The sequence below is a fragment of the Haliotis rufescens genome, unplaced genomic scaffold (assembly GCF_023055435.1).
Source record: "Haliotis rufescens isolate VD_foot unplaced genomic scaffold, xgHalRufe1.0.p SCAF_4, whole genome shotgun sequence".
Taxonomy (NCBI): Eukaryota; Metazoa; Mollusca; class Gastropoda; order Lepetellida; family Haliotidae; genus Haliotis; species Haliotis rufescens.
The window spans coordinates 12,145,930-12,173,046 of NW_025964112.1; the positions used below are offsets into that span (position 1 = coordinate 12,145,930).

The window sequence follows — 27,117 nt, forward strand, 5'->3', positions numbered from 1 at the left end:
ACTACATTGCCTTGACACGACGTAAAATAACTTCTGTCACTGGTGAAAGGCAATTTCCCTACGTTCCTCGAGCGAGAGAATACTTCCGGTATGACGTCACTTTGTTGCCAGTTGGATCAGTTGTAACAAATCTCAGTCTGGAGAGAGATTGCAGGTTCGATCCGAGAGATGTGAGTTGTGATTCACATATTGTATATTTCTTGTATATTTTATTAACTGAATGTAATACTGAAAAGAATAATCATATTCTTTATAATGTAATAAATGTTTATTGTGTATTTCTTAATTGTGAAATTGTTATTGATAATTTAAATAATTAAAACTGTGTGGTTGGTGGAATTGGGAGTGATCAACGATTCGCTACCCCCATTACAGGTAAAACTCTGTCAAGATCAGGTCGTAAACATCAGTGCAATATAGCCGTTGACGGAGTTTACGAACATATATTGCATGATATATTGCACAATCCAGGGGGGAACCTCGAGTGGGTGGTTTATGTCGTTTTGTTATATCACGTGATCAATGACCTTATTTGTGAGACCGAGATACGCATTCCGGGCTCCGTGACTTTTGTGCAGTATCTAATGGGTCTTCCTGATCACTGATTCAAATCCGTCAAGGTACCGTGTTTGTTTGAGGTAAGAAGAACATGATGGTATTTTCTTAATGTTATATGTTTGATGGTGTGATATGTTTCATGATGTTATATGTTTGATGAAGTTATATGTTTGATGATGTTATATGTTTGATGATGTTATATGTTTGATGGTACATATGTTTGATGGCATTATATGGTTGATGGTAAATATGGGTGATGGTATTATATGTTTGCTTTTATCATATGTTTGTTTTTATTATATGTTTGCTATTATTATATGTTTGATGAAGTTATATGTTTAATGGTACATATGGGTGATGGTATTATATGGTTGATGGTACGTATGGTTGATGGCATTATATGGTTGATGGTACATATGGGTGATGGTATTATATGGTTGATGGTACGTATGGGTGATGGCATTATATGGTTGATGGTACGTATGGGTGATGGTATTATATGGTTGATGGTACGTATGGGTGATGGTATTATATGGTTGATGGTACATATGGGTTATGGTATTATATGGTTGATGGTACATATGGGTGATGGTATTATATGGTTGATGGTACGTATGGGTGATGGCATTATATGGTTGATGGTAAATATGGGTGATGGCATTATATGGTTGATGGTACAATGTACGTATGGGTGATGGTATTATATGGTTGATGGTACATATGGGTGATGGCATTATATGATTGTTGGTACATATGGGTGATGGCATTATATGGTTGATGGTACATATGGGTGATGGCATTATATGGTTGATGGTACATATGGATGATGGCATCATATGGTTGATGGTACATATGGGTGATGGCATTATATGGTTGATGGTACATATGGGTGATGGCATTATATGGTTGATGGTACATATGGGTGATGGCATTATATGGTTGATGGTACATATGGGTGATGGCATTATATGGTTGATGGTACATATGGGTGATGGCATTATATGGTTGATTGTACGTATGGGTGATGGTATTATATGGTTGATGGTACGTATGGGTGATGGTATTATATGGTTGATGGTACATATGGGTGATGGTATTATATGGTTGATGGTACATATGGGTGATGGCATTATATGGTTGATGGTACATATGGATGATGGCATCATATGGTTGATGGTACATATGGGTGATGGCATTATATGGTTGATGGTACATATGGGTGATGGCATTATATGGTTGATGGTACGTATGGGTGATGGTATTTTATGGTTGATGGTACATATGGATGATGGCATTATATGGTTGATAGTACATATGGGTGATGGTATTATATGTTGGATTTTCTTATATGTTTGATGATGTTATATGTTTGATGGTATTCGTGTTATGTCGCTTCAGCGCGGGTTGGCATTAGAACTACAAAGACGACCTACCTATGTACTTCCGGGTTGTCAATTTCATTTGTTTAACAAGGTTTTAAAACTCTACTAAAGACATTAATAGACCAAGGACCATTTTATCCTGTGGTCATGTGGCAATTCGCTGTGCAGGGTTGCGTCCCTTGGTCGTGCCAGTATCCGCTGATGGTGGGTTCGAAATGAAGATTAGCCATCGTTATGATCCAACACCATACCCGTGACCGTGTGGTTCATTGATGTGCGCCTTTTTCCTCCCACAATGATTTGTCAGATTTCTGTTTTGTTTGATTGTTGTTTAACGCCGCACTCAGCAATATTACAGCTATAGGACGCAGTCTGTAAATAATCGAGTTTGGACCAGACAATCCAGTGACTTGCATCATGAGCATCGATCCACGCAATTGGGACAAGATGACATGCATCAACCAAGTCAGCGAGTCTGACCACCCGACAAGCATAATCGCCTTTTACGACAAGCATGTGTTGCTGAAGACCTGGACAGTGATTATGTTGAACGAGTCGTTAAATCCACCTCTCACTCCCTAGTGGTGATTGTTACGGTTGGTTGGTTGGTTGGTTGGTTGGTTGGTTGTTTAACGCCGCACTCAGAAATATTCCAGCTATATGACGGCGGTCTGTAAATAATCGAGTCTGGACCAGACAATCCAGTGATTAATATCATGAGCATCGATCCACGCAATTGGGATTAATGGCATGCATCAACCAAGTCAGCGAGCCTGACCACCCGATCCCGTTAGTCGCCTTTTACGACAAGTATAGTCACCTTTTACGTCAAGCATGGGTTGCTGAAGACCTCTTCTACCCCGGAATCTTCACGATTGTTACGGATTGACAATTGTCTCTGAAGACCTGACCATTCTTTTTCCAATTTGTGGAGAAACATATGACATAATTTTTAATATCGATGGTATTAATGACGAAATGACGGACATTTCCACAAACTATCCAGTCTTTTTTCTACAACATGTTTTGACAATGAACATAGTGGCTGGGCGAGTGCTGACAAACCCGGGCGAGCCTGGATTCGAACCCACGATCAAAAGTTTCTGACACGCCTAAGGGACATGGCGACTCCCGAGAGTTGACTTCAATCTCTTCATCAATATTCATGCTTCCAAAAGAAAGTTCCCACATTTTCACCGTATCCCTATACTCGATGTTGCTTTTAGAAAACAATAATTTTGTACATGTTGAAAACAAACTCGTACTCAGTTACTGACCACATATGACAATTTTAGTAGTCTCAGGATCCCTTATTGTATCCAGTCCGTCCTGAAGTCTAAATGTCAATATGGCCGGCAATAATAGGTCATTTTGTCAAAATACGCCATGGAGACACCGTGTTTATGGTAAATGGGATGTATTTTTGGGACAAATGTGCATCATTTTCAGTTTGCTTTGTTTCCAGAATGATTGGTTTCAACGATCTGTGTTTCGGGCTCCTGGTGTGTTGTGCTTCAATAGGTATGATGATATTTCAATACCCGGACACTGATGTGTGTACAAGAAAATTGTATCAAATGATGTCGATATGGTACAATCCTAAGATGGATTAGGCGAACGAAGTGAATTGTTTGTTTGGAAATACGTCAGTTCAGACAATATGACTATTGCTAAGGTTTTCATTTGAGGACAGACGACCGCCTCCTTGGCCTAGTGGTAGCGGAAGGTCGGGAGTTCGATCCCCGGCCGCGTCATACCCAAATACGTTAAAAGGTGGTACTTGTTGTTACCCTGCCTTGCCCTCGGCATTAAGGGGCTAAAACAAGGACTGGTCGGTTCGGAGTCAGTATACCGTGTCTGAGTGGGTTATTCATGTTAAACACGCGCATGCACGTCGCTCTAGAAGTGCAATAATCTTGAACGCGACGTTGAACCCAATTTCGCTTCACCTAATTTGACGGCTGTTTCATGTACTTATACATATCTATTATTATACAGTTTCATGTACAAATATGTACATATGATGTCACTTACAGACTCATCCAATTCGACGACGACGGTAATCGATTCGTCAACGAGCTTGACAGGTAATTCGGAAACCGATTCCTTATCGGACTGGACAGCGACGCCGGTTACCGATTCCTCAAATATTCCGGTGGAGACTTCGGTTACCGATTCTTTATCTGATTGGACAACGACGCCGGTTATCGATTCCTCAAATATTCCGGTGGATACTTCGGTTACCGATTCTTTATCTGATTGGACAACGACGCCGGTTATCGATTCCTCAAATATTCCGGTGGAGACTTCAGTAACCGATTCTATATCTGACTCTACAACGACGCCGGTTATCGACTCTTCAACTATTCCGGTGGAGACTTCGGTAACCGATTCTTTATCTGACTGGACAACGACGCCGGTTATCGATTCCTCAACTAGGCCGACAGCAACATTGGTAACCGATTCCCCGTCGTCAGTAATCGATTCATCCTACAGTCCGACGCCATCATCGGTAACCGATTCCTCAACTACTATAACGGAAACAGCGACAACTCAGCGTAAGCTAAGATATATGAATAAATTAGACTTACTTATCTGATAAATCCAAAAATATATATCAATAGTACGTTTTTAAGTTAAAACTTTATAAAACAAGCACGTAAAATATCACAAGACCACCAAATGATCTTGCTTGTGTTGCAGTCAGTTCGACTGGTAATACACATGCAAGATTATGTCCCCACAACTGAGTCGTACTGCGTATCGGGTGTATTGTTGCACACTGTGTTTATGTGACCGCCTCCGTGGTCTAGTTGTAGAGCGTCCGCCCGCAGAGCGGAAGGTCCGGGGTTCGATCCCCGGCCGCGTCATACCAAAAGACGTTAAAAGATGGTACTTGTTGTTACCCTGTCTGGCGCTCGGCATTAAGGGGCCAAAACAAGGACTGGTCACCTCGGAGTCAGTATACTGTGTCTGAGTGGGGTATTCATGTTAAACTGCGGCATGGTATCTCAGTGAGCTAGCACTTTAAGTCGGCATCAGTCCGGACTAGTACAAGCAGCTACACACACAAACACACGTACATGCACGTCGCTGTATAAGTGCAATAATCTTGGACGCGACGTTTAACCCCATTTCACCTAATCTCACCGTGTTTATGGAATACTGTAAGGGACATTGTCGCGTTCTTGCGACACCTTTTGTATGCAAGCACAATGACAATATGCAAAAACATGACATTTGACCTTGACCCTTGGGTATTGCATGTCTAAGGGACACAACTCTGCACAGCATGTGTCCCCACTACTTATAGATATGTATGGAAGAGGCATATTCTTTCCATGGCATCAACATAATGAATCAGCGCTGATTATTAATGACATACTCCACTAGAAAGACAATGTGAAAAGTGAGAACAATCACATAATTTGTTGTAATTATTGTAAAATAAACGATATATATTTTCTTCGTGTTACAGCACCGTCAACAACCCAGCCACCGTCCGACTCATCCACCTCCCAACCGAATCTGGGTAAAGTTTTTACCAGAACGTTTGTGATGAATATGACATATTGTCTCCTTCGTCTTGCCCTCGTCCTGCTGTAACTCATACCCTGCTATATTTCTTTTACAGACGAGGCATTGTTTAAATTAGATTTGAAAATAGAAGTGAACGAGAATTTTATCCCAGACCTGACGAACAACACATCGCCAGAGTATGACAAGTGGAAACAGGAGCTTATAACTCAGGTAACGGTCTTCAAGAGATGTCAATCCTAAAATATAGCATTTTAATATGTTCGTATCCCAATAAACATTGAGTTTCCTATTTATTCAGTGAATGTTTCTTACCACTGTTAAAATACGGTACATATATCTGCAATATGGGAACCTGGGAACCCTGAACTTATGACGTCTGAAGACGTTGGAAACTCTTCTGGTCCGTGTTTTCAAATATATCGTCGGGGCATAGGTTTTCGGACGTGATACGTTTTCGGAAGGCCGTGGAAGGGGTGTGGCGTCACACATTTTAAACACTCAGATGATGGCCAGTTTTTAAGATAAAACCGTCTTTTATTAGTGAGTGAGATGTTTTACAGTTGTTCTTGTGATCAGTGAAAAAACTAAGAATGTTTCTTAAGCGTCCGAACACCAATAACATGGAGATATATAATATGTACCAGGCGGCACATATATACGAATACATTGCGAATTTCTTTTGCTTTTGAGAAAATAATATGGCAATAATTCCTAACTATACGCACATATAAAAAATGAAACCTTGTGGGATAACCAATTTCCGGATTAACGAATGACGGGCATGAGTTAATGTTTCTTTTGATATTGACCTTACCAACAAGATAGTTCAGAGGGCGTGGTCTCGGGAATAACCAGTTTTTCTTTCCACGTACATGCTGACTCCGATCATGCTTTGGAGTTTCAAATGGAGCGAAATACGTTCCTGTCGGAGGTGAGGTCTAAAATTGGCATGGAGTGTACATCGCTCTGTGGTAGATTAGGTCTAAAGTGGGTATTGGATGGTTATAATTACTGAGCAGGAATGGTACCCAGACAAGATCTCTTTGCGGCTTGGTTGACTTAGTATGTTATTATACCACAACGTCATCGTACACAGACGACGTGGCTCTTTGCTCACAGTATCATTCAAAAGGATTGTCTTTTTCCAGACACGATTATTTAAAGGCCGTAGCACACACACACTAACACACACTAACACACTAACACTAACACTAACACACTAACACACTAACACTAACACTAACACACTAACACTAACACACACTAACACTAACACACACACACACAGGCGATTAACGATGGCAAATGTTTACATATATACCAAGCGACATTGCCACGGTTCGTTAATCCAGGAATAATTGTCAATCATTGGTCCAGATTATTTACAGATACAGAATGCCGTCTTGTTACTGGAATATTCTTGAGTATGGCATTAAACAAACAAATGTATCTCCTGCTTGTAGTTGACACCGGTGTACACCAACATCCCTGGGTTCTTGTACGTGGAAATCACTGGCTTCTCGTAAGTATATCTTATTTCTCACTCCGGCAAGTCGACATCTATGCGGTCAAGAAAAAAGTCTTGAAATTATCGTCAGCATCCCCCCCCCCCCCCCCCCCCCCCTCCAACAGCCCCCCAAAACTTACGAATTCTCAAACATTAGTTTATAATTTTGTGTTCTTACATTTCTTGAACACTGTTCCACAAACTATCACGTTTGAAATTCTAAAGCCATGAATAGTGTATGGGCAACATATGCTTACCTTTTAGCGAACACCTGGTATCATGGCTATTTTATGGTGTTACATAGGCTAATGTCGCTTTTATTAAAAGAACTGACCATTAGATATTTAAATTTTGATTGATTGTCACTGAAAATGGGAAAACAATAATTTTGCCACAGGTTGTAAGAAGAAATGGATAATGAGAAAATAAGAGATTGAGTTAACTCGGATGCACCTAGAGAGAGAGGGTGGGAGAGAGAGAATAGGAGAGAGAGGGGGAGAGACACACAGAGGGAGAGGCAGAGAGAGAGGTAGTGAGAGAGAGAGGGTGGGAGAGAGAGAATATGAGATAGAGGGGGGAGACACACAGAGGGAGGGGCAGAGAGAGGGAGTGAGAGAGAGAGGGTGGGAGAGAGGAAGGAGAGAGGGATAGATTGGAAGAGAGAAAGATAGAGATCGGGAAGGTGGGAGAGTGGGAGGGAGAGAGAGGGGAGGGAGAGATGGACACAGAGAGAGAGGAGGGAGAGAGAGGGAAGGGAGAGATGGGCACAGAGAGAGAAGGGATAGAGGAAGATAGAGAAGGAGGAGAGCGAGAAAGGGAGAAAGAGAGAGAGAGAGAGAGGGGGAGAGACACACAGAGAGAGATAGGGAGAGAGAGAGAGAGAGAGGGGGGGGGTGGATACAGATCTTGATATGTCTTCTCATTGTACAGTGTCCTCGTAAAATGTACAGTTGTGCAGTATATGTTTAGTACTGGTTATGCGTTTCCATTTTAGGAGTTAACATGTGCCAAATACCCTTCTTTATGTATAAGGTGCGGACCAAACATATATATGAAACCTCCGTGTATGTGGGATGCATTTGTTTAGATAATAACTAAGGAATTACGAAGATGTAATGATCACCCGCCGTTTGTTACATCAGGCCAAGCTGAAGGCAGTTGTTTAAGTAATGCTTTAATCCCATTTGAAAATAAAAAGAGTCCCTCATTTCGATCAAAGGTGGTTCCTTGATTAACACAGTCATTAGAAAGTTTATCTATGTCAAATTCAAAAACAATAATAATTTGATATTGATCACTCAACCTAATTCAGACTCCTGTCAAGGAACTGTAGAACCAAATGCTGATTGTCTCCGATCCAACAGTGTAAAACATGTTCTGCGTCAATGCTCTGTGGTTCATGTGAAACAAACATTGCATTCATACTTTCAGAAATGGTTCAGTTATTGGCGAGTACCAAGTCAACATACGGGCAAATGTACCGGCCGATGACGTGCAGGATGCTTTCAATGGAACCTTCTTAACCGAGATGAACAACTTAACTATTTTTAACTTTCCCGTGGAACCATTTACCGATTCTAACGATCTCTCACAAAGTAAGTCCCATCTCTTTATTTAGATAACCTCTGAAGTAACAATACATAAAATAAAACTGTTTCAGATTGTGCATCAAATCGTCAAAGCGTTTGGGGTGTTCGAACGTGTATCTATCACACGAAAAGTGATTGAATCATACGGACCTACGCTCGTAGTGTAGGTATATACTTTCATCAGGAAAGGCTACGTGTAGTCTTGTTATTAATGCGTGAGCTCGTCATTAAAAAAGGTGCAGAAGGTCGGAACAAGCATGTCGAACACGAGATTTACATTTGGATAGTCCTGGCAAATAATAAGGTTAGGAATATGTCTAGAAATATTTAAAACTGGAACCTCATAGCTAGAAACTATGACATTTCCAGTTGGCCCAAAAAGGTCTTTATCATATATCGTCCTTTCACTACTGTAACTTAGGTCGAGACCGCCTCCGTGGTCTAGTGGTAGAGCGTCCGCCCGGAGATCGGAAGGTCCGGGGTTCGATACCCGGCCGCGTCATACCAAAAGACGTTAAAAGATGGTACTTGTTGTTACCCTGCTTTGCCCTCGGCATTAAGGGGCTAAAACAAGGACTGGTCGGCTCGGAGTCAGTATACTGTGTCTGAGTGGGGTATTCATGTTAAACTGCGGCATGGTATCTCAGTGAGCTAGCACTATAAATCGGCATCAGTTCGGTCTAGTACAAGCAGCCACACACACACGTGCATGCAAGTCGCTATATAAGTGCGATCTTGGACGCTACGTAGGCCTGGGTATGCCGTTCTCTCTCAAATGCCTCGGAATATCGTCAAAAAAACCTCTATTGCACCCCGCTTATTTCAATCTGTGGATTGCGCCATATCACATAATCTTGACATTATTCCTAACACGTAAGGGATCGTGATCTCCCGATTTATCCGTAAGTATGCCTATTGCTGTTGTTGTTGGTAGTAGTAGTAGTAGTAGTAGTAGTAGTAGTAGTAGTAGTAGTAGTAGTAGTAGTAGTAGGCACATGGACTGCCTTTATTTGTACATCTGGCTCTTGTTTCAGTTTCAGAAACTATTCGAGATAAATGCCAAGCGGTGGGAATATGCCTCAAAGGTTTCACCTGCTCTGGAGGTACAAGTCAACAGGTCACGTGCCGGTCAACGTGCACAGAGGTTGACTGTCTAAATGGACAGTGCCATATAACTTCGGAAGGAGACCGTGTATGCACGTAAGCAAACAATCATCCTGATCTGTCCTTGTCCATGAAGCAAAATATTACCATTTAGACATTTAGCAATATTCCAGCAATATCACGACGGGGGGCACCGGAAATGGGCTTAACATTGTACCCATGTGGGGAATCAAACCCGGGTCTTCGGCATGATGGGCGAATGCTTTAACCACTGGGCTACCCCACCGCCCCTTTTAAAGGGAGTGACCGTTGGTGGGTCCACTGTGACCCCCAAGGACCCGGAGAGCTGCAAAGAGTTGGACTAAGCTGTAATGTGTTAATCAATCTACGCAATTGGGATACGATGACGTGTACCAACCAAGTCAGTGAGCCTGACATCCCGGTCTCGTTTGTCAGGACATTATGCATATAAAGAACACGACTACATTTTGCCAATTGCCATGTTGCCATGTTTTGTTTGTTTGTTTGTTTGTTTGTTTGTTTGTTTGTTTGTTGTTTAACGCCGCATTCAGAAATGCCCCAGCTATATGATGACGGTCTTTAAATAATCGAGTCTGGACCAGACAATCCAGTTATCGATATCATGAGCATCGATCCACGCTATTGGGATACGATGACATGCATCAACCAAGTCGGCGAGCCTGACCACCCGATCTCGTTAGTCGGCATATTGACATGTACTCAATTGCCATACGGTTACAGGATTGCGATGTCAAACAGTCAAACGATCACGTTATTGAAACCTGAGTATCTAAATTGAACATGTTTTTATTCTGCATAAAAATCACTAATTAGTTGAAGATTCGTGTTTCCTCATTATACACGTAGGCCATATATTTACAGGTGTGATATATCGGAGGATTTCATATACAGCGGTGATAAATGCGATATTAAGACGGAAAAACTGTCCATGGAGATAGGCGCCATCGCTGGCATGGCAGGGGGACTTGGAGGGGGAATAATCCTGCTGCTTGTCATTGCCCTGGTGTTGACGTGTTGTTCCAGAAGAAAGAACAAGAACTCGAAAAAGTAGGTAGATGCTTTCTCTTTGAAACAAACAACGCATTGTTCAACCATCATGTTGTTCTTGGTTGAGTGACAATGAGATATTTAAAAATCTGGATAAATTGTATCACACATGTCGGAAGAATAATCTTCTATAAACCATTGCATAATGTTCTACAACCCGAATCACAACCCACCCGCCGCCCAACACCGATCCACTCCACTCCACCCAATCACCACCCACCGCACTCCGCTCCACTCCACCCCACTCCACTCCACCCCATGGGTTATTGTTACTTACGCCGCTCAACACCGATCCGCTCCAGCCAATCCCTACCCACTCCACTCCACTCCTCTCCACTCCACTCCACTCCATGGGGTATTATTACTTACGCCGCTCAACACCGATCCACTCCACTCCACCCAATCCCTACCCACTCGACTCATCTCCACTCCACTCCATGGGTTATTGTTACTTACGCCGCTCAACACCGATCCGCTCCACTCCACCCAATCCCTACCCACTCGACTCATCTCCGCTCCACTCCATGGGTTATTATTACTTACGCCGCTCAACACCGATCCACTCCACTCCGCCCCACTCAACCCACTCCTCTCCACTCCGCAGAGTTGATGATAACGCTCATAAAACCTCGACCATATAAATGTGTTAAAATCAGTCTTAAATCTTATTTTAATAAACATAAGTATTTCATTTCAGCAAAATAGCCACACATACGTTACAGTTTGGATGTATCGACATCTTCACAAAAGGTGACATTACAAATACAAACTAATACTAAAATACGACCTGAATACGAATAGAAGAGTTGTTCATCTATCTTGGTTCTGAATTTCTTCCCAGATACCGAAGTGAGGATGAGACCCAGCTGACTGAGTTTGAGGAGGATGTGTGGGCCACGGGGAAGCTGAACCCTGCCGCCGACACGAGAGAGGAATACGGCTACAAGGACGCAGGTGGTGAGGGCCGGAGCTATCAGTCCGTAAGTAACAACCTTGTGATAACGATATATACTTTGTTTGTTTTTTGTTTGTTTGTTGTTTAACACCACACTCAGCTATATTCCAGCTATATGACGGCGGTCTGTGAATAATCGAGTCTGAACCAGATAATCCAGTGATTGACATCATGAGCATCGATCCACGCAATTGGGACCGATGACATGCATCAACCAAGTCAGCGAACCTGACCACCCGATCCCGTTAGTCGCCTTTCACGACAAGCATAGTCGCCTTCTACGGCAAGCATGGGTTGTTGAAAACCTATTCTAGCCCGGATCTTCACGGGTCCGATATATACTTCTCAAAAGAAGTTACCGTTTTTTTCATATGACTGTTGTTAATCTGTCATGACACGACTATAGTCATATAAAACAATCGGGAGTTCTTTAACTTATTTTGAGGAGTACAGAATATTTGACATGAACAGTTAGATCACGGGAAGATCCGGGAGAAGAGCCTTAACTTACGCAGGTCTAAGACATGTACCACCCACGGATGTGGTGCAACAAAAGATCATCAAGGCGAATCCACGACCAACGGATCCTGGCAAAACAAATTCCTTTGCCACAGACGACTGGTTCATCCGTGCCGGTGTCACGAAATATATTCGCCCCCAGAATAAAATCTCCCCCCGGCGAATTTATACCGGTACAGTTCCGCCCCTCTCGAAATAAACTCTCCCCCACCCTACGAAATAAAATCTCCCCCCAGAATATTTCCTCCCCCGGTCGTTTTATAAATACTTGCCATGCAGTTCAATAGTTGATGTTATTTTGGGTTAGGTAATGTTGTAATCTATTTTTAGCCATTGATTCCATTACTTTGCATAAGTTTGAAGTTAGGGATATTGGTTTATATGAGTTAGCTTGATTAGCTGGTTTATTAGGTTTAGGGATTGGTATGACTAGGGTCTGTTTCCAGGGAGTAGGAACCTGTCCGTTTAGGTAGATGAGATTGTATAGTTTGAGTAGTGCCTGGAGTAGTTTTAGCTGGAGATTTTTAATTATTTGGTAAGAAGTTAGGTCTAATCCTGGGGCTGTGCCCTTTTTCCTGTTTTGGATTACATAGAGGAGCTCCTCCATTGTGAAGGGTTGGTTTATTGCTAGATTGTTATTGTTTGGTTCTTTTGTGGGTTTGTTTTTTGTTTTAAGTTTATCTTGGAATTTTTGGCTGAAGTTGGTGTTACTGCTAACGGCCGAAAAGTGGTTGGCGAGATTATTTGCTTTTTGGGCGGGGTTGGTTGAGTTGTTAATGTTAGGTTTTTTTATGACTGTCGTTTTAAGCCTCTAATGGCGTGGATTTTGCGCCAGACCGTTCTGGCATCTGTACGGTTATTTATACCTTGGTTAGTTGGACTAGTTTTTTAACCTGGTGGTTCAGTTCGTGGACTATGTTTAGATGTTTGTAGTCGCGTTTTGCTTTATTGAAGGCTGATTTACGTTTTCGTCTAGTCTGTTCTATTTCCTCATTCCACCATGGTACCGTGGGTTTGCCTAGCCTGTCTTAGATGTTTTGAAGGGGGTGGAGGTTTTGGCTGCGTTTATTATATAGTCTGTTAGGTTTCTACAATAGGTTTCTGGATCATTATTTTCTATTTCGTTTAAGTTAGCTTCGTTGCAGATATCTTGGAATTGGTCCCAGTTAGCTTTATTGTAATGGAATTTTGGTTCTTGGTTTTCTGTTTGGATTGGTACGTTTGTATTTCCTATGGTTATGTTTATGGGGAAGTGGTCACTACCTAGCGGGACGTCGTGCACTTCCCATAGAGTACTTTGAGCTAGATCTGCGGTGCATATGGTTAGGTCGATAGCCGACATTTTTTGGTTTATCTTATCGTACCTCGTGGGTTGGTTGTTATTTAGGAGTACTAGGTCGTTTGTTTCTATCCATTCGGAAATTAATTTGCCATGATTATCTATTTTATCATCTATGCTCCATGTAGGATGGTGAGCGTTAAAGTTTCCTAGGAATATAGTAGATTTATCGCTTATTTTGAGTAGTTTGTTTAGATCCTCAGGTTGGACTTTTGTTCCGCCCAGTGGTATATATTTATGATGTTTATTTTTCGGTTATATAATGTGATTTTAATGCCGTTGGCTTCTAGGTTTGGCGTGTCTATTTTTATTTCTTCGTAATTTATATCTTCCCTGATAAATATGATTAGTCCTCCTGCGGCTCTTCTTGTTTTTGGTTTAGCTCTGTCAGTTCTAACTGAGTTGTAGTTAGGTAGTGTGAATTTGGATTTTTTTGAGAATTTGGTTTCCTGGATACAAGCAATGTGAGGGCCTTTATTTAGTTTAAATTTAGTTTTTAGTTCATGGCCGTGGGAGGTGAGTCCGTTGGCGTTCCACTGAAAAATATTTAGTCCTTCCATTATTGGGTTCGGGTGATTGGTGATTGGTGATTTAGTTTTTAGTTTTTAGTTTTTAGTTTTTATTTTATTCGGTGACTTCTTTTAGATGGAGGTTTAAGAGAAAGAAGGGAAGATGGGTTAATTTTAGATTGAAAGCTACTTTGTGGAAGGATTTCATGCTAGCTTTTGGTGAGTTTTGACTATGCATGTATACTAGAAGTAAGGTTGGGTTATTTAGGTTTTCGGTGTTAGCTGGTTGGGGAGTTTTGCGGTTTAGTTTTTTCTTCCTTTTTGTAGCTGAGAGGGAAGTTTGGTTTGTTTTAGTTGGAGTAGTGTCTATTGTTTCCTCAGTAGTGGAGGAAATCTTCGTCATCGGTTAGATTAGGTTTAGCTGTTTGAGTTTCCATAGGGGAGGCATGTGATGTGGAGGGTTGTGTAGGTGTTTTCGGGATGGGTGTAGCTGTGGATTTCTTAGTGTTTGTGTTTTGTTGTTGTGCTTGCTTGTAGGGGAGTGTTGTTGCCATGTGGGCTGTAGGGTGCTTGGATGAGGGTCGTGTTGTGGCGGTCGTTTTGTGGCAGTATCCTCAGCCCCACCCTCTTCAATATAATGATAAACGATCTATTCGATGGCCTATCCCCTAAACTAAACATATCAAAAGTCGCGGATGATCCGCACTAAAAGCATTAAAAGCATTAAAATGGCCCAAAATTTACTCCAAAAATCTCTAAATAAAATACAACAATGGGCTGACAGATGGGGCTTCTCCCTTAACTCAGAAAAAACAACAGGAATAGTATTCAAACTCCCAAGTTAGAGCCAGTTAGGCATCTTAGGGTGTTTAGGTCTTTACTGCATTTAGTTGTTAGGTTTTGGATGTGAGCATCCCAGGTGAGATGTTCATCGAAAATAAGTCCTAAGAATTTGGTTTGTTTTTGAAATTTGATTGTTTGGTTGTTTAGCTGGCTTCTGATAGAGACGATGTTTAGTTTATATGCTAGTCGTTAGGTATAAAGATTGTTTAGTAACTTTAGAAGTTCTAGGACAGTTATTAACACGTGTCGTGTCAGCCCTATGGCATACACGATTGTCCACTTCCAGAAAACATCCTGTGTTGGTTTAACATGAATTAGTAAAGGTTAATTAGGGATGTCCAACACGTTAATTAATGTCAAAACACTGTCATTTCCTGCCCATGATATCACACCCCTACACGCTAAGGTCGGTGAGAAACATTCTCATCAAAGAAAACACACAGTCAAGACTGTAGATTTCCGTCGTCTAGCTACAAATCCTGTGATGTATTAAAGGTTGAAGAATTTTGAACTGAACTGTCCGAAAGTTTATATCTAAAATTTTGGGATTGGATACAGTGATAAAGTCTTATATCAATATGTAGATTCATAAATATTGGTTTTATGTTTTAACGGAGATATGATGTTTTCTTATGAAATATCGTGTATTAGTGTAATTTGCATGCTTTACCATTCATTGTACCGTTCTAAACCATGTGAATGTTGTAATATCAGTCAATCGGGTGGGAAAACAGCCCAATCCTCGCTCTATAAAGGGGTATGTCAATCATTTTGCAAGTTGAAATGACCCCTGATACTTTATGAATACTTTATGACAGTTTATGGAGTCAAAATCAATGCTGATTATTCATAAACGTAATGCTTCGTACTATAGGCCTGTGGCCTCTTCAGTGCTGAATAAAGATTGAAAATACATCAGTCAATCAAAGATGAAGGTAACTTTATACATCAGAGTTCTTGAGAATTAGTTCATGTTTTGTTCTTAGACTTACATTTCAACCATCGATTGTGTTCACATGTAGACTCAAACTGGTATATTAAAAAATGTATACAGACAACAAAAACTGTATTAGAAACAACAAACTCTGTAAACTTTTAAGCATAGTTTTTGTATAGCATTTCAAAAGCCTGGTTTGTTTGCATTAAAATCAAAACAAAGGAATCTGTAATTAAAATGTGTAAGGTGAAAAGCTTTTACATAAAAGAGCAAAATACATGGGGGAGAGTAAATATATAATTCTATATAACTTTTCTTGAATGGAGCACAATTGAAAAAAAAGATAATCCAAGCATATTCGATATTACTGTGTTTAAAGAATTTATATCAGTCATATATTTCTAACTTAGATCACCCGTATGTAATCCAGGTAAAGCATGCATAACGGGGAACATTGTAATGTTGGTACAGTTTATCGTGTCTTCGTGCTTTAGCATTACACATTTTCATATTCCTCTAGGTTTTAATGTTTATTTGTTTATGTTATTTTTATTTATTTTTTTCTCTCCTTTATTTTTTCTGGGTTATATATTAATCTAAATATACATTTAGTTACTTGTGTGTGTGTGTGTTTGTTTGTTTTTATTTGTTGATTTTGATTTTTATTGATTTTGCGGGGGGGGGGGGGGGTCTTTTCGGGTGTGGGAGGGGGGGGGGGGGCACTTTTCCTTTTGTTTTTCATAATCATATTTTTTTTAAGTTGTATATAACGTATGAATCCCTTCTCAGATTCACCGCCAGCCCGATTGTAACAATTACATGATCACTTTGCTTTGTCGATGCCGGTTGATGTTGTTCAATCCAGGCTGATAGTGGGTGTTTTTGCATCTATTCTACATGCTAATCATTTCGGGTAGATGATACACATTTCTCTATATTTTGGGTTACTTTGCTTATATAATTTCCGATTATCATTCTTAGTTTTACTTTTTCTCTTCTGTTGCGATGATATCCATCCGAATCCAGGACCTTTGCATAGTCCAGATTTAAAGATTATATCTCTAAACGTACGCAGTCTTAAAGACAAAGTAGATTTTATCAGTGCTGAATTAGATAGTTATGATGTTGTATGTTTAACAGAAACCTGCTTGCACCATGATATTCTAGCCACTGATATTACACTGATACCATTTTCATATCGTATACGTAGCCTGTATTAAGGAATAGATTTTAGATCTAAAATCAGAGTATTAACGGACAGCCTGGGCTGGAGGCGCGCGTGGATATATTGACAGTTTTTACGTAGTTAGTGTTAAAACCGAATGTTTGCGAGGATTAATAAGATTTCTGAATTCTGTTACAACAGTAACCGTACATGTATTTGTTACATTAAGTCATTTCATTCAAATTTGTTTGGTATGATTATGTCTTATAATTATTTTAGGATGGAAGGTACAGCTACCAAATAAAATATGCTGAAATATCAATTCATTATGACCATATTTCAAAATCTATTTTTTAAAGTAACCCTCCTTACATTAAAGATAACTCTTTAAAGAATATAGTACTTAAAGACATTGCAACAAACCGAATAATCAGGGGGGAGACTTTATACTGAGGGGGGCGCGAAACATATCCGCCCGGGGGAGATTTTATTTCAGAACAGATTCTCCGGGGGAGAATCTGTACCGGTATAAAATCTCCGGGGGGAGAATTTGTACGGGGGAGAGTTTATACCGGGACACCGGCCAACATTAAGAAGCTCCCTCGCCATTTGCTTTCTAGAGTTAATCCTGTACTTTCAGGCCTATGAACGTGAACTCAATGACAGATTACAGATGATCCGTTTTGTTGAAATATGAAACTCACTGACAAATTATCACGGGTTTCTTCTAATAACAGTGGCTGATGCAGCAAGAACAACAAGAACATGGTTCCACGGGACAAAGCAGAGCAGACGACTTCCGTCAGGCCACTAATGGCGGGTACCGTGGCAGTGGTAACAATGGCAATGAGAGACTTGAGTGGGACCAGATGGAGCCTGCCGCCATATTTGGTATGTGTTCTTATTGTTAATTAATGACATAGCTGTGTGTTTGAAATAAGTAAATGACTTCAAAAATTATTGTAAATCATATAAGATAACTATAGGTGCATTCTCAAGTGTGAAGTTTTAAACAGATACTCTTTTCGTTTTTCGCTGATAGAGTCAGGTAGCCTACACACTCCCGCGCCAAATGTTTCCAACTTTTGACGTTCTCCTATTGGTTTCCTCGTTATTTCAGAGCAGCTTTTTTATCACTTTTTTTATAATTATTAACATAAATGCATAAAGTTTGTCATATAGGCAAAGGTTATCTATAAGCCATTAACATAATTTCCATATTAAAAATATATACTGATACTTGGCACATGATATACGATAGTGACAATTAAACTAGGTTTCGACAGAAAACAGGCGCTACGTTCTCTGTTATCATAGGAGCAGTGGTGTTATTTAACAAACATGTATGCCAGTTGTTTTACCGTCAAATGTTAATAGTAAACATGGTAAACGCATATTATACCAAAATTATATAAATGTGGTTGTAATGATGCTATTTTATGACACAGAATACCTCGAACAAGATCGAATTAACAGTTTGATTCTGAAATTTAATTTTGCCACCTTACTATAACATCGAATTATATCATACTTCTCATCTCACGGAATACGGTTCTTTCACACACACACCCCCCCCCCCCCCCCCCCCCCCCACCAACCCCCTCCCCCTTAGCAGTTAAACACAACCCTCAATTTGTTTAGACCGTAAACGCGTCCAAATTATGGGACAAGGTACGTGTGTAGGTTTTGTTTTAGTATCTAAACACATTTTACAGTGCAGTATGTGATTAACAAAATGATGGCAGCAGAAGTATGTATGATCAACTTCTATATTATACTTGTAATTACCTTTCGATGTAAATTCTTACACCTTTATCAAGCATATCATCTACGTCGAAACGTGGTTTCAGCTGTGGGCTGTAAACGACATAATCGAACCAACTTTATCAAAATATCTCAATACCACTCAAAGATCTGATGGTTCACTAGTTTAATGCTACCAGTATCCATGATATCACAAGCGGATAAGGATCTCGGGACAGGACATCCATCATGTCCATATAAAATGATCTTTGCAGTTATACGTGTGGCCAAAATTACCCTTTTCAGCATATATTGGAGAAATTATTAAAAAAGCTATAAAACATCCGAAACCCTTAATATCCAATCGTCAGATCCTAACTAATTATATATAACACGCCGACGCCAGAGTATGAGCAGTTTCGATTATCCGCCGAAACAGATTAAGTAAACAAACCAGATAAACGTGTGGTGGTCCAGATAGTAACGCCATAGAGCATTTACTGATTTTGTTAATAATGAACGTTTTGTTAATTTTGAATTATTTCTCCTGTGTACATAGCCACGAATATGTGTCTCTAAATATATTTACAGGTCAAGCCCTGAAGCGGGGATCTTCTGACCAGGCGATTGGTCACTACATGACCCCCGATGACTTAGCTCCAGATTACGACAGTGATGACGGACAGTTTGATGAGGAGGACACACATAATACTAGTCGGTAAAGGCACAAAACGATTAAGGATTGACTGTATATTTTGCCGGTTCATTGAGGTGTGAATAGAAGAACTGTATGAATCTGCGTATCAAGGGGCTATCATGCCTTCGTTCATTCGATAAACAAAACTTCAGGGTAAATATACACAAAGCTTGGTCTCGGATATTACCGGATCAAGATAAAGTGAAATTGCATATCATTACCATGTAAATGCTCAACAACACAATCTCCACACGGGAACAATGTTTGCTGCTATTGTGTATTAATTTTCAATTTAGATCAACCATGGCTATGAACTATATCAATCATGGCTATAGAACAGAAACTTGAGCTAGATTTCAAACAGTATAGGTCAGAGTATAGGGCAGAATTTACTTCAGTTCGAATAATGGCGATTTTTCAAAGGTTAGATGTTGGAATGCTCTCAAAATAGTTGATATCAGACATTTATCGTAAATGTACACCGCCATTCTGATATGCGGTTTTCTTTTGCAAAAAATCCTTATGCACACCCAAAAGTCAAACACGTTATTTGTCCAACGTGTGGCAAATTAAATAAAGGAAACGTATGTATAGTCAGTCAATTTACCTTAAATGTTACGAACTCTCAGTAAACAATTGGAATATGTCTTAATAATTATACAATATTGTATATTGGGGTCATGGTTAAAGTCCTTTCCTTTTTTACATACTCTAGGGATGTGGAGAGCGATCGCCCTGTGACCCGTTTACCCCCTGGTCAGTCCAAGCCACGCCCATTCAAGGACAACTACAGACAGGAAGGTCTACACGCGGGCAATCAACCAATGAAATCTCAGCAACGCCCGTTCAAGGACGACAACAGACCGGGAGGTCAACCGGGGAGTCAACCAATGAAATCCCAGCAACGCACGTTCAAGGACGAGTACAGACAGGAAGGCCACGAGGATAAACAGCAAATGCAACCCCAAAAACGTTTGCTGAGCACGGATTACAAACAAGGACAGCCTGTATACAATCACATTGAAACGGATGAGACGGTGAGAGAGATGCGCATAAATTGTGGGAAACTCACAATCAATAAATTGCAATGATTCCGTGGCATTTGATTTGCTAACCAAACAAAATCTTTTGCGTTCATGTTTCCATAAACCGAAAAAAATAGGCCACCCCCATTATTGGACTACTATTTCCTGATTGGCTGATAATGGAATGGGCGGGGCTTGTGTTGTATTATTGCGCTAAACGATGTCACTGATATCGTTTTGTCGTCCATAGTATCTAATTACTTATCACGTTGTCCCACACCTCTTTGGTAGCTGTTTACAAAGCCTCCAGCTGCAGAAACAAGTTGATCCGAGAATCAAAATTAACTTTCAAATCAGCGTAAAATGGCAAAATTTGTCTACATTTGTTAAACTGGGGAGATTTCTGATTGGCTCATATTTTCCTCCAATACAATCGGTGCCGTGCCATGGCATTGTAATGCGATGAAGTAACTGATAACGATGACTGTCTGTTTTAGCTAACTGATAACAATAATTGTCTGTTTTAGCTAAATGGTAACGATAAATTGTTTAAGCTAACTGATAACGATAACTGTCTATTTTATCTAACTGATGACAATAATTGTCTGTTTTAGCTAACAGGTAACGATAAATTGTTTTATCTAACTGATAACGATAATTGTCTGTTTTATCTAACTGATGACAATAATTGTCTGTTTTAGCTAACAGGTAATGATAAATTGTTTTAGCGAACTGATAACGATAACTGTTTTAGCTAACTGGTGACGATAACTGTTTTAGCTAATTGACGATAACTGTTTTAGCCAACTGATAAAGTTAACCGTTTTAGCTAACTGATAACGAGAACTGCCTGTTTCAGCTAACTGATAACAATAACTGTCTGTTTTAGCTAACTGATAACAATAACTGTCTGTTTTAGCTAACTAATAACAATAATTGTCTGTTTAGCTAAACTTTATTGACTTACGATGTGTTTTCTGTTACAGTACGCGATCAGAAGACCAACATTCCACAAACCCTAAAATACATCCACGGTAAGAAAAGGGGCAAGCGTTTGTGCTGTGACCTATCGATTAAAATAACAATTTATAAATCCGTCACATCAGCTCGAATATGTGCAATCAACCATATGTAATATGTGGACATATGTTCGGTCATAAAGCACACATTTCAGACAGATATGAATGTGAATCTGCTTAAATAGCAATTTGATATCCACCACATAAAAAGTCTACAAACCCAAAGTATCTTCATGAAGATAACAAGTTCATGTTTTCAGAATAATCAACTCTTGTTTACACGTTTACAGAACACACAGTTCCCGAGGACCCTTTCACGGTACAGACATCTGGTTTCCACTGTTCCCCGCACAATGGCATACCAACATAAGTATAGAGGGAAACGCCCTGGATTGCCACATCCCTGGCAGTTTGTGACGGGATTGTTAGACGACTGCTGCTCAGTATTTGTTGTCCATGTACACAAGTGCAGCATTTTCATAACTGACGAGCTCAAAACCTCCATTGAAAGTATTATAAAACAAGGAAAAATCATGCATAACTCTTAATCGCGATCACGGTAAAACTGCATCACATTTTGTCAAAATTCCGATTAACGTATCTATTTGTCAGTAAAAGTGTAAGAAAACTGCATCACATTGTTGAAATTCCGAATATCATATTTAATACGCCAGTCCATTGTAATAAAACTGCATCACATATAGTTCGCATATCTACATAATGTAATATACTGAACCGCAAAGAAACGTCACCCAAAGTAACATTGCATGAAAAGTTGTCATTTAAATATCTGGGTAATTTATGTCAAAGTTTCTTTAATTTAACATTACCTTGTCCGGAAAAAATGAAATTTGATTATAAAAAAACAAAGCAGATGACAATAAAACCGATCGCCCAAACGCATCACGGCAAAGGACATAGTAACCCGATGCACGTGAGTTCCGTGCAAATTCAAATGCACATGCGTTGCCCCATTTCTTGCCCTATAAAAATCCACCAAGATCGGATAACATTCATTCGTTATTGAATTGCTACCACATGACAAGATTGACAAGAAATCGGCGACACCAAGGCCCGATTGCAAGCTGGACAACCTGCCCGGCAAGTAGCCAATGCATTTCAAGTCCACGTAAGGACCATATACAGGCTCCAGCAACGGTACCAGACCACCAACACTACAGATGACCGACCACGTAGTGGAAGACCAATCGTCACCACCCGACGTCAGGATCGTCAGATTGTGCGAAAGCATCTTCAAGATCGCTTTGTTACTGCTTTGGAAACTGCTCGACAGACCATGGGGACACACCAGCGACACATTAATGCGGACACCGTGCGTAGACGATTGACGAGCAGACACCTCAACTGTCACAGGCCACGCCGAGGACCCATTCTGACACCACGTCATCGCCGGGACCGTCTTCAGTGGGCAACACAGCATCAGCATTGGCGCCACCAGCAGTGGAGAAGAGTCCTCTTCTCAGACGAGAGCCGTTACTGTATCTCAACAGCAGAGTGCAGAGGGGGAGTCTGGCGACGCCTTGGGAAACGTTATTCGGATGCCTGTGTTGTTGAGAGTGACTCGTGGGGTTGTCCGCATGATAACGCCCGTGCCCACACTGCGAGAGCAACAAGAAACTTCATCCAGCAGAATGGTATCAGAACCATGCAATGGCCTGCCCTCAGTCCGATTTAAATCCCATTGAGCACCTGTTCCTCGGGGTGTGGGCTCAAGTGCCTATGGCCCTCATCCACCGCCTCAACCATTCCATGTATGCACGGCAGTCATCAATGCACATGGCGGACACACGAGATACTGACTTGTGGTGCCATTTTCTCAGAGACTATTGTTGTGTTTCACTTTAAGAATATTTGACACTTCAATTTCAACCTTGATGATCAGTTTTGCCAAGTTTCATCTTTTTAATATGTCTCAAAGTATGTTTACAGTGTTTGGACAAATAAGGTTTCTCATATATCTATCCATGGTGACGTTTCTTTTGCGGTTCAGTATATATCTCGGTTATAGTATAAACAGGTTTCTTCTTGACGTGAAAAGTACTCCATTTCCATGTTCTCCCTGGGGCGTTATTGGTACACTGCTACCTATGTCGTACATAGAACATATCTCGAGCAAATCTTTGAAAGACTGTGTCACATATGCATAGTATGTATCGTGCATACTCAGCTGTGAATTACTGCTTCTCGTGTCATGCAAGGTTCATATCCAGACCTCCTCTTTGAAGGACTGCTTCATACGTATATATTCTCAGTAAATATCTACAGCTCATCCTTGAATCATTGCTTCATTTATCATGCATATTATACATATCCAGACCTCCTCTTTGAAGGACTGCTTCATACGTATATATTCTCAGTAAATATCTACAGCTCATCCTTGAATTATTGCTTCATTTATCATGCATATTATACATATCCAGACCTCCTCTTTGAAGGACTGCTTCATATGTATATATTCTCAGTAAATATCTACGGCTCATCTTTGAATTACTGCTTCATTTAGCATGCATATTACACATACCAAGATCTTATCTTTGAAAGACATCACATCTCATACAACTCTATCGTTCTAAGCACTGTAACATTTTGCAAATGAAGTCTTGATATACATTGTTCATCATCCTAAAAGGACACATTTATTGATTTTATCAATGATGTAATTTGATTCTGCAATAAATATGAAAAGCTGACGAGTTGTTAAAATTATAGAAATCGCATTTTCCCTCTGAGGTCATCCTGAGGTTCATCCTTCAATTCAATCGGATTCCGCAAGGGTCCGCTGTGGCTGTTTGACCTTGTCACTCTCCCAGAACAGCCGTACATTGTCTCAACGTAACCCACCACATAATCATACAGAAACTGGCACACCATCTGCAACTTCCAACCAAACAGTTTCAGAATCTGACATACCATGCGTCGTCTATCGTGCTAATCGACTGTTTAATGATTCGCCTTCAATACAAACCCATTTTGAGAAATATGTGGTCAAACGTGTAAAAGATGTTGGTTGGTGTCTCCTTTGGCAAGTGACTTTGTTCGACATATGTGACTGTTAACCGTCTAGCGTCAGCTTGGGTTGTGTACTCCACTTATAAACCTATCATGGTGTTGTAACCATCTCCCAGACGACCTTTCTTTTGTAGTAAGACCACTCAGCAGGTTTTACAATTGCTCCTCAGGTTTTACAATTGCTCCCCAGGTTTTACAATTGCAATTGTAATTGTAAAACCTGGGGAGCAATTGTAAAACCTGACAAAGGGTCACCAAAACGGAAACAAAAGTCATCCTCATCCTTTTCTGCAGAATTTTCATCAATTAACTTACTTTGAGTAAGGAAAATATCGTCATCGTCAGACATCCTCTCTTGTGAACAGTCAACGACACAATGCCATGTGGTACGACGCACGCGGTTCTTTCTGCACGTACAGCCCTCTTCTGCATGTGCAGTCCGCGCAGCGGCCCGCGATAACAACTGTTATAAAGCGTGTCTCGTTATACCGCGCTTATTTGCGACGCAATTGGGATCGATGACATGCATCAACCAATTCAGCGATCCTGACCTCCCGATCCCGTAAGTCGCCTTTTACGACAAGCATAGTCACCTTTTACGGCAAACATGGGTTGCTGAAGACCTATTCTACCCCGGAATATTCACGGGTTTGCCATAAAAAGCAGAAGTTTTGGTGCAGAAGTACATGGTCGCGGTAAGCAGCAGCGTTGATGTTGCCACGGATGACAAGAAGCCTGGAACGTGCATTGCCACAGAAAGCACCCCACACCATGACACTTCCGCCTCGAAATCTGTCAACTTCCTGCACACAACACTGGGCGTAACGTTCATGACGTCGCCTCCACACCCTCGCCCTACCAACAGCAAATCGAAGATTAAATCGGGATTCTCCACTGAAGACGACTTGATTCCAATTCCTCTGAGTCCATCGTAAGTGTCGCTGTGCCCACAATTGACGTTGACCTCTGTGTAATTGAGTCAGAATCGGCCCGCAGTATGGCCGTCGTGCTTGAAGGTGAGCAGTTCTCAGACGGTTTCGAACAGTTTGCGCACTCAGTCTACCCCTAAACAGTTCATTTCTGGTTGATGTAGCCGTCAAAAATCGGCTACTGAGGTGACGTAAAGACAATCTATCGATCCTCTGCATGTGACGTCACACATGGTCGACCTGGCCGAGGGCGATCAGCGGTGGTACCCGTTTGCTGTAGACGCGTCTGTAAATCACAAACAGTCCGTCGACTACAACCCATCGTCCTTGCGACTTCAGCTACGGACGTTCCCGTCTTCAACATGCCGATGGCACGTTCATGTTGCACATTTGAAAGACGTGGCATGACAAATGGCCGTAAAGACTTTTGTTTTTTTGTGTTTTTCTTTTTTTTATTAATGACTGCTAACAAGTATGGCTGAAAACACGTGCGGTATTATGGCCACGTGACCAGTTGCACGTGGAAAACCACTTTTGCCACTATAGTGCTGTGCACATGATTTTGATCGATTCACCTGCACAAAAACGGTTGTTATCTGAAGACAATACGTGGCCATTACTGTTTAAATACACAATAAGGGCCCACAATGATAACTGGTCAAAATGTTAAAATTTTAGGACTGTGAAGTTTTTAATTTGGTTCAGTATATGTAAAGGCAAGTTTCTTCCCTTTGTTTAGTCAGCAGCTTTCCTCCTGGCTATGAATGTGGAACACAGGCTTTAGGGTTACATATGAATCTTGTTATCATTGTATTTTAATGCGATTTGAATATTATTATTTACTATCGTACTTTTTTCATGTTTTAAATGAGACGTTTTATATTTATATGTCACCACAAATTACAATTATTGCTTGTACGTTCGACACAATTGACAAATGCTCTAAAAGATATAACTAGTAAACCATTAATGTACGTTGAAAATGCCCGTGAAAACAACACTGCTTTAGCTCAATGTTAAGCACTCCTGGCGGCCATTATGCAACGGCCATCTTACACACAACCCCGCGCTCACGTCTACAGGTCTCTTCCTGTGGTACGGTAATTAGTAGAACCCTCTCCCTCAAGTGTATCCTCCATGATATAACCTACTCTCATTAATTAAATGCTGCCCTTTCCCAGCGTCACGGCTATGGAGCTGAGACAAAGAGACCCAACCATCATAAAATAATTAGGGTCCAATGAAAACAATGCTCCACCAAACCTCATAAACATGATCACTGAAAGTCGTACAACAGACTTTTAATGTCAAATCACAAAAAAAAACCATTTGAATAGCAATAACATTTAACAGGATCATGTATTCTCTTAACACCATCGGAAAACATCATGTAGAAGCCACAACAGTACTCCTCATATTTTCCAACAAAATCACATCTAAAAATGAGATATCAGCAAGAACATAAAATAAAATGTGTGTTAACATTTTTCGTCAGGAAATCAAAACGTTATCGCCTTGTTACCACGTCTAGGTTCAGCCTGCATGGTCGGACGCAGAGTGTGATAGACTGAAGTCGGACAAGTATTTTGAACTGGATAGATTCAGAGACACGGATAGAGATGAAGATTACCAAGTATA

The 27,117-nt window shown here is 40.6% G+C and overlaps 1 protein-coding gene across 2 annotated transcripts; it reads left to right on the plus strand.

Moving 5' to 3' along the window:
- LOC124112290 (mucin-13-like) lies at positions 1-22,324 on the plus strand. Of its 2 annotated transcripts, none has more exons than XM_048382542.1 (15): positions 1-170; positions 3,406-3,461; positions 3,977-4,498; positions 5,419-5,472; positions 5,575-5,690; positions 6,944-7,002; positions 8,419-8,582; positions 9,611-9,776; positions 10,584-10,769; positions 11,611-11,749; positions 17,774-17,927; positions 19,371-19,497; positions 20,192-20,513; positions 21,488-21,535; positions 21,811-22,324. In XM_048382542.1, exons 2-14 carry the CDS (start codon positions 3,407-3,409, stop codon positions 21,521-21,523), a joined length of 2,100 nt encoding a protein of 699 aa, XP_048238499.1. In that variant the 5' UTR covers positions 1-170; position 3,406; the 3' UTR covers positions 21,524-21,535; positions 21,811-22,324. The 2 variants fall into 2 exon arrangements, with proteins under 2 accessions (XP_048238499.1, XP_048238498.1); XM_048382541.1 differs by lacking the exon at positions 1-170 and adding an exon at positions 531-638.
- The last annotated feature ends 4,793 nt before the right edge of the window (positions 22,325-27,117 follow it).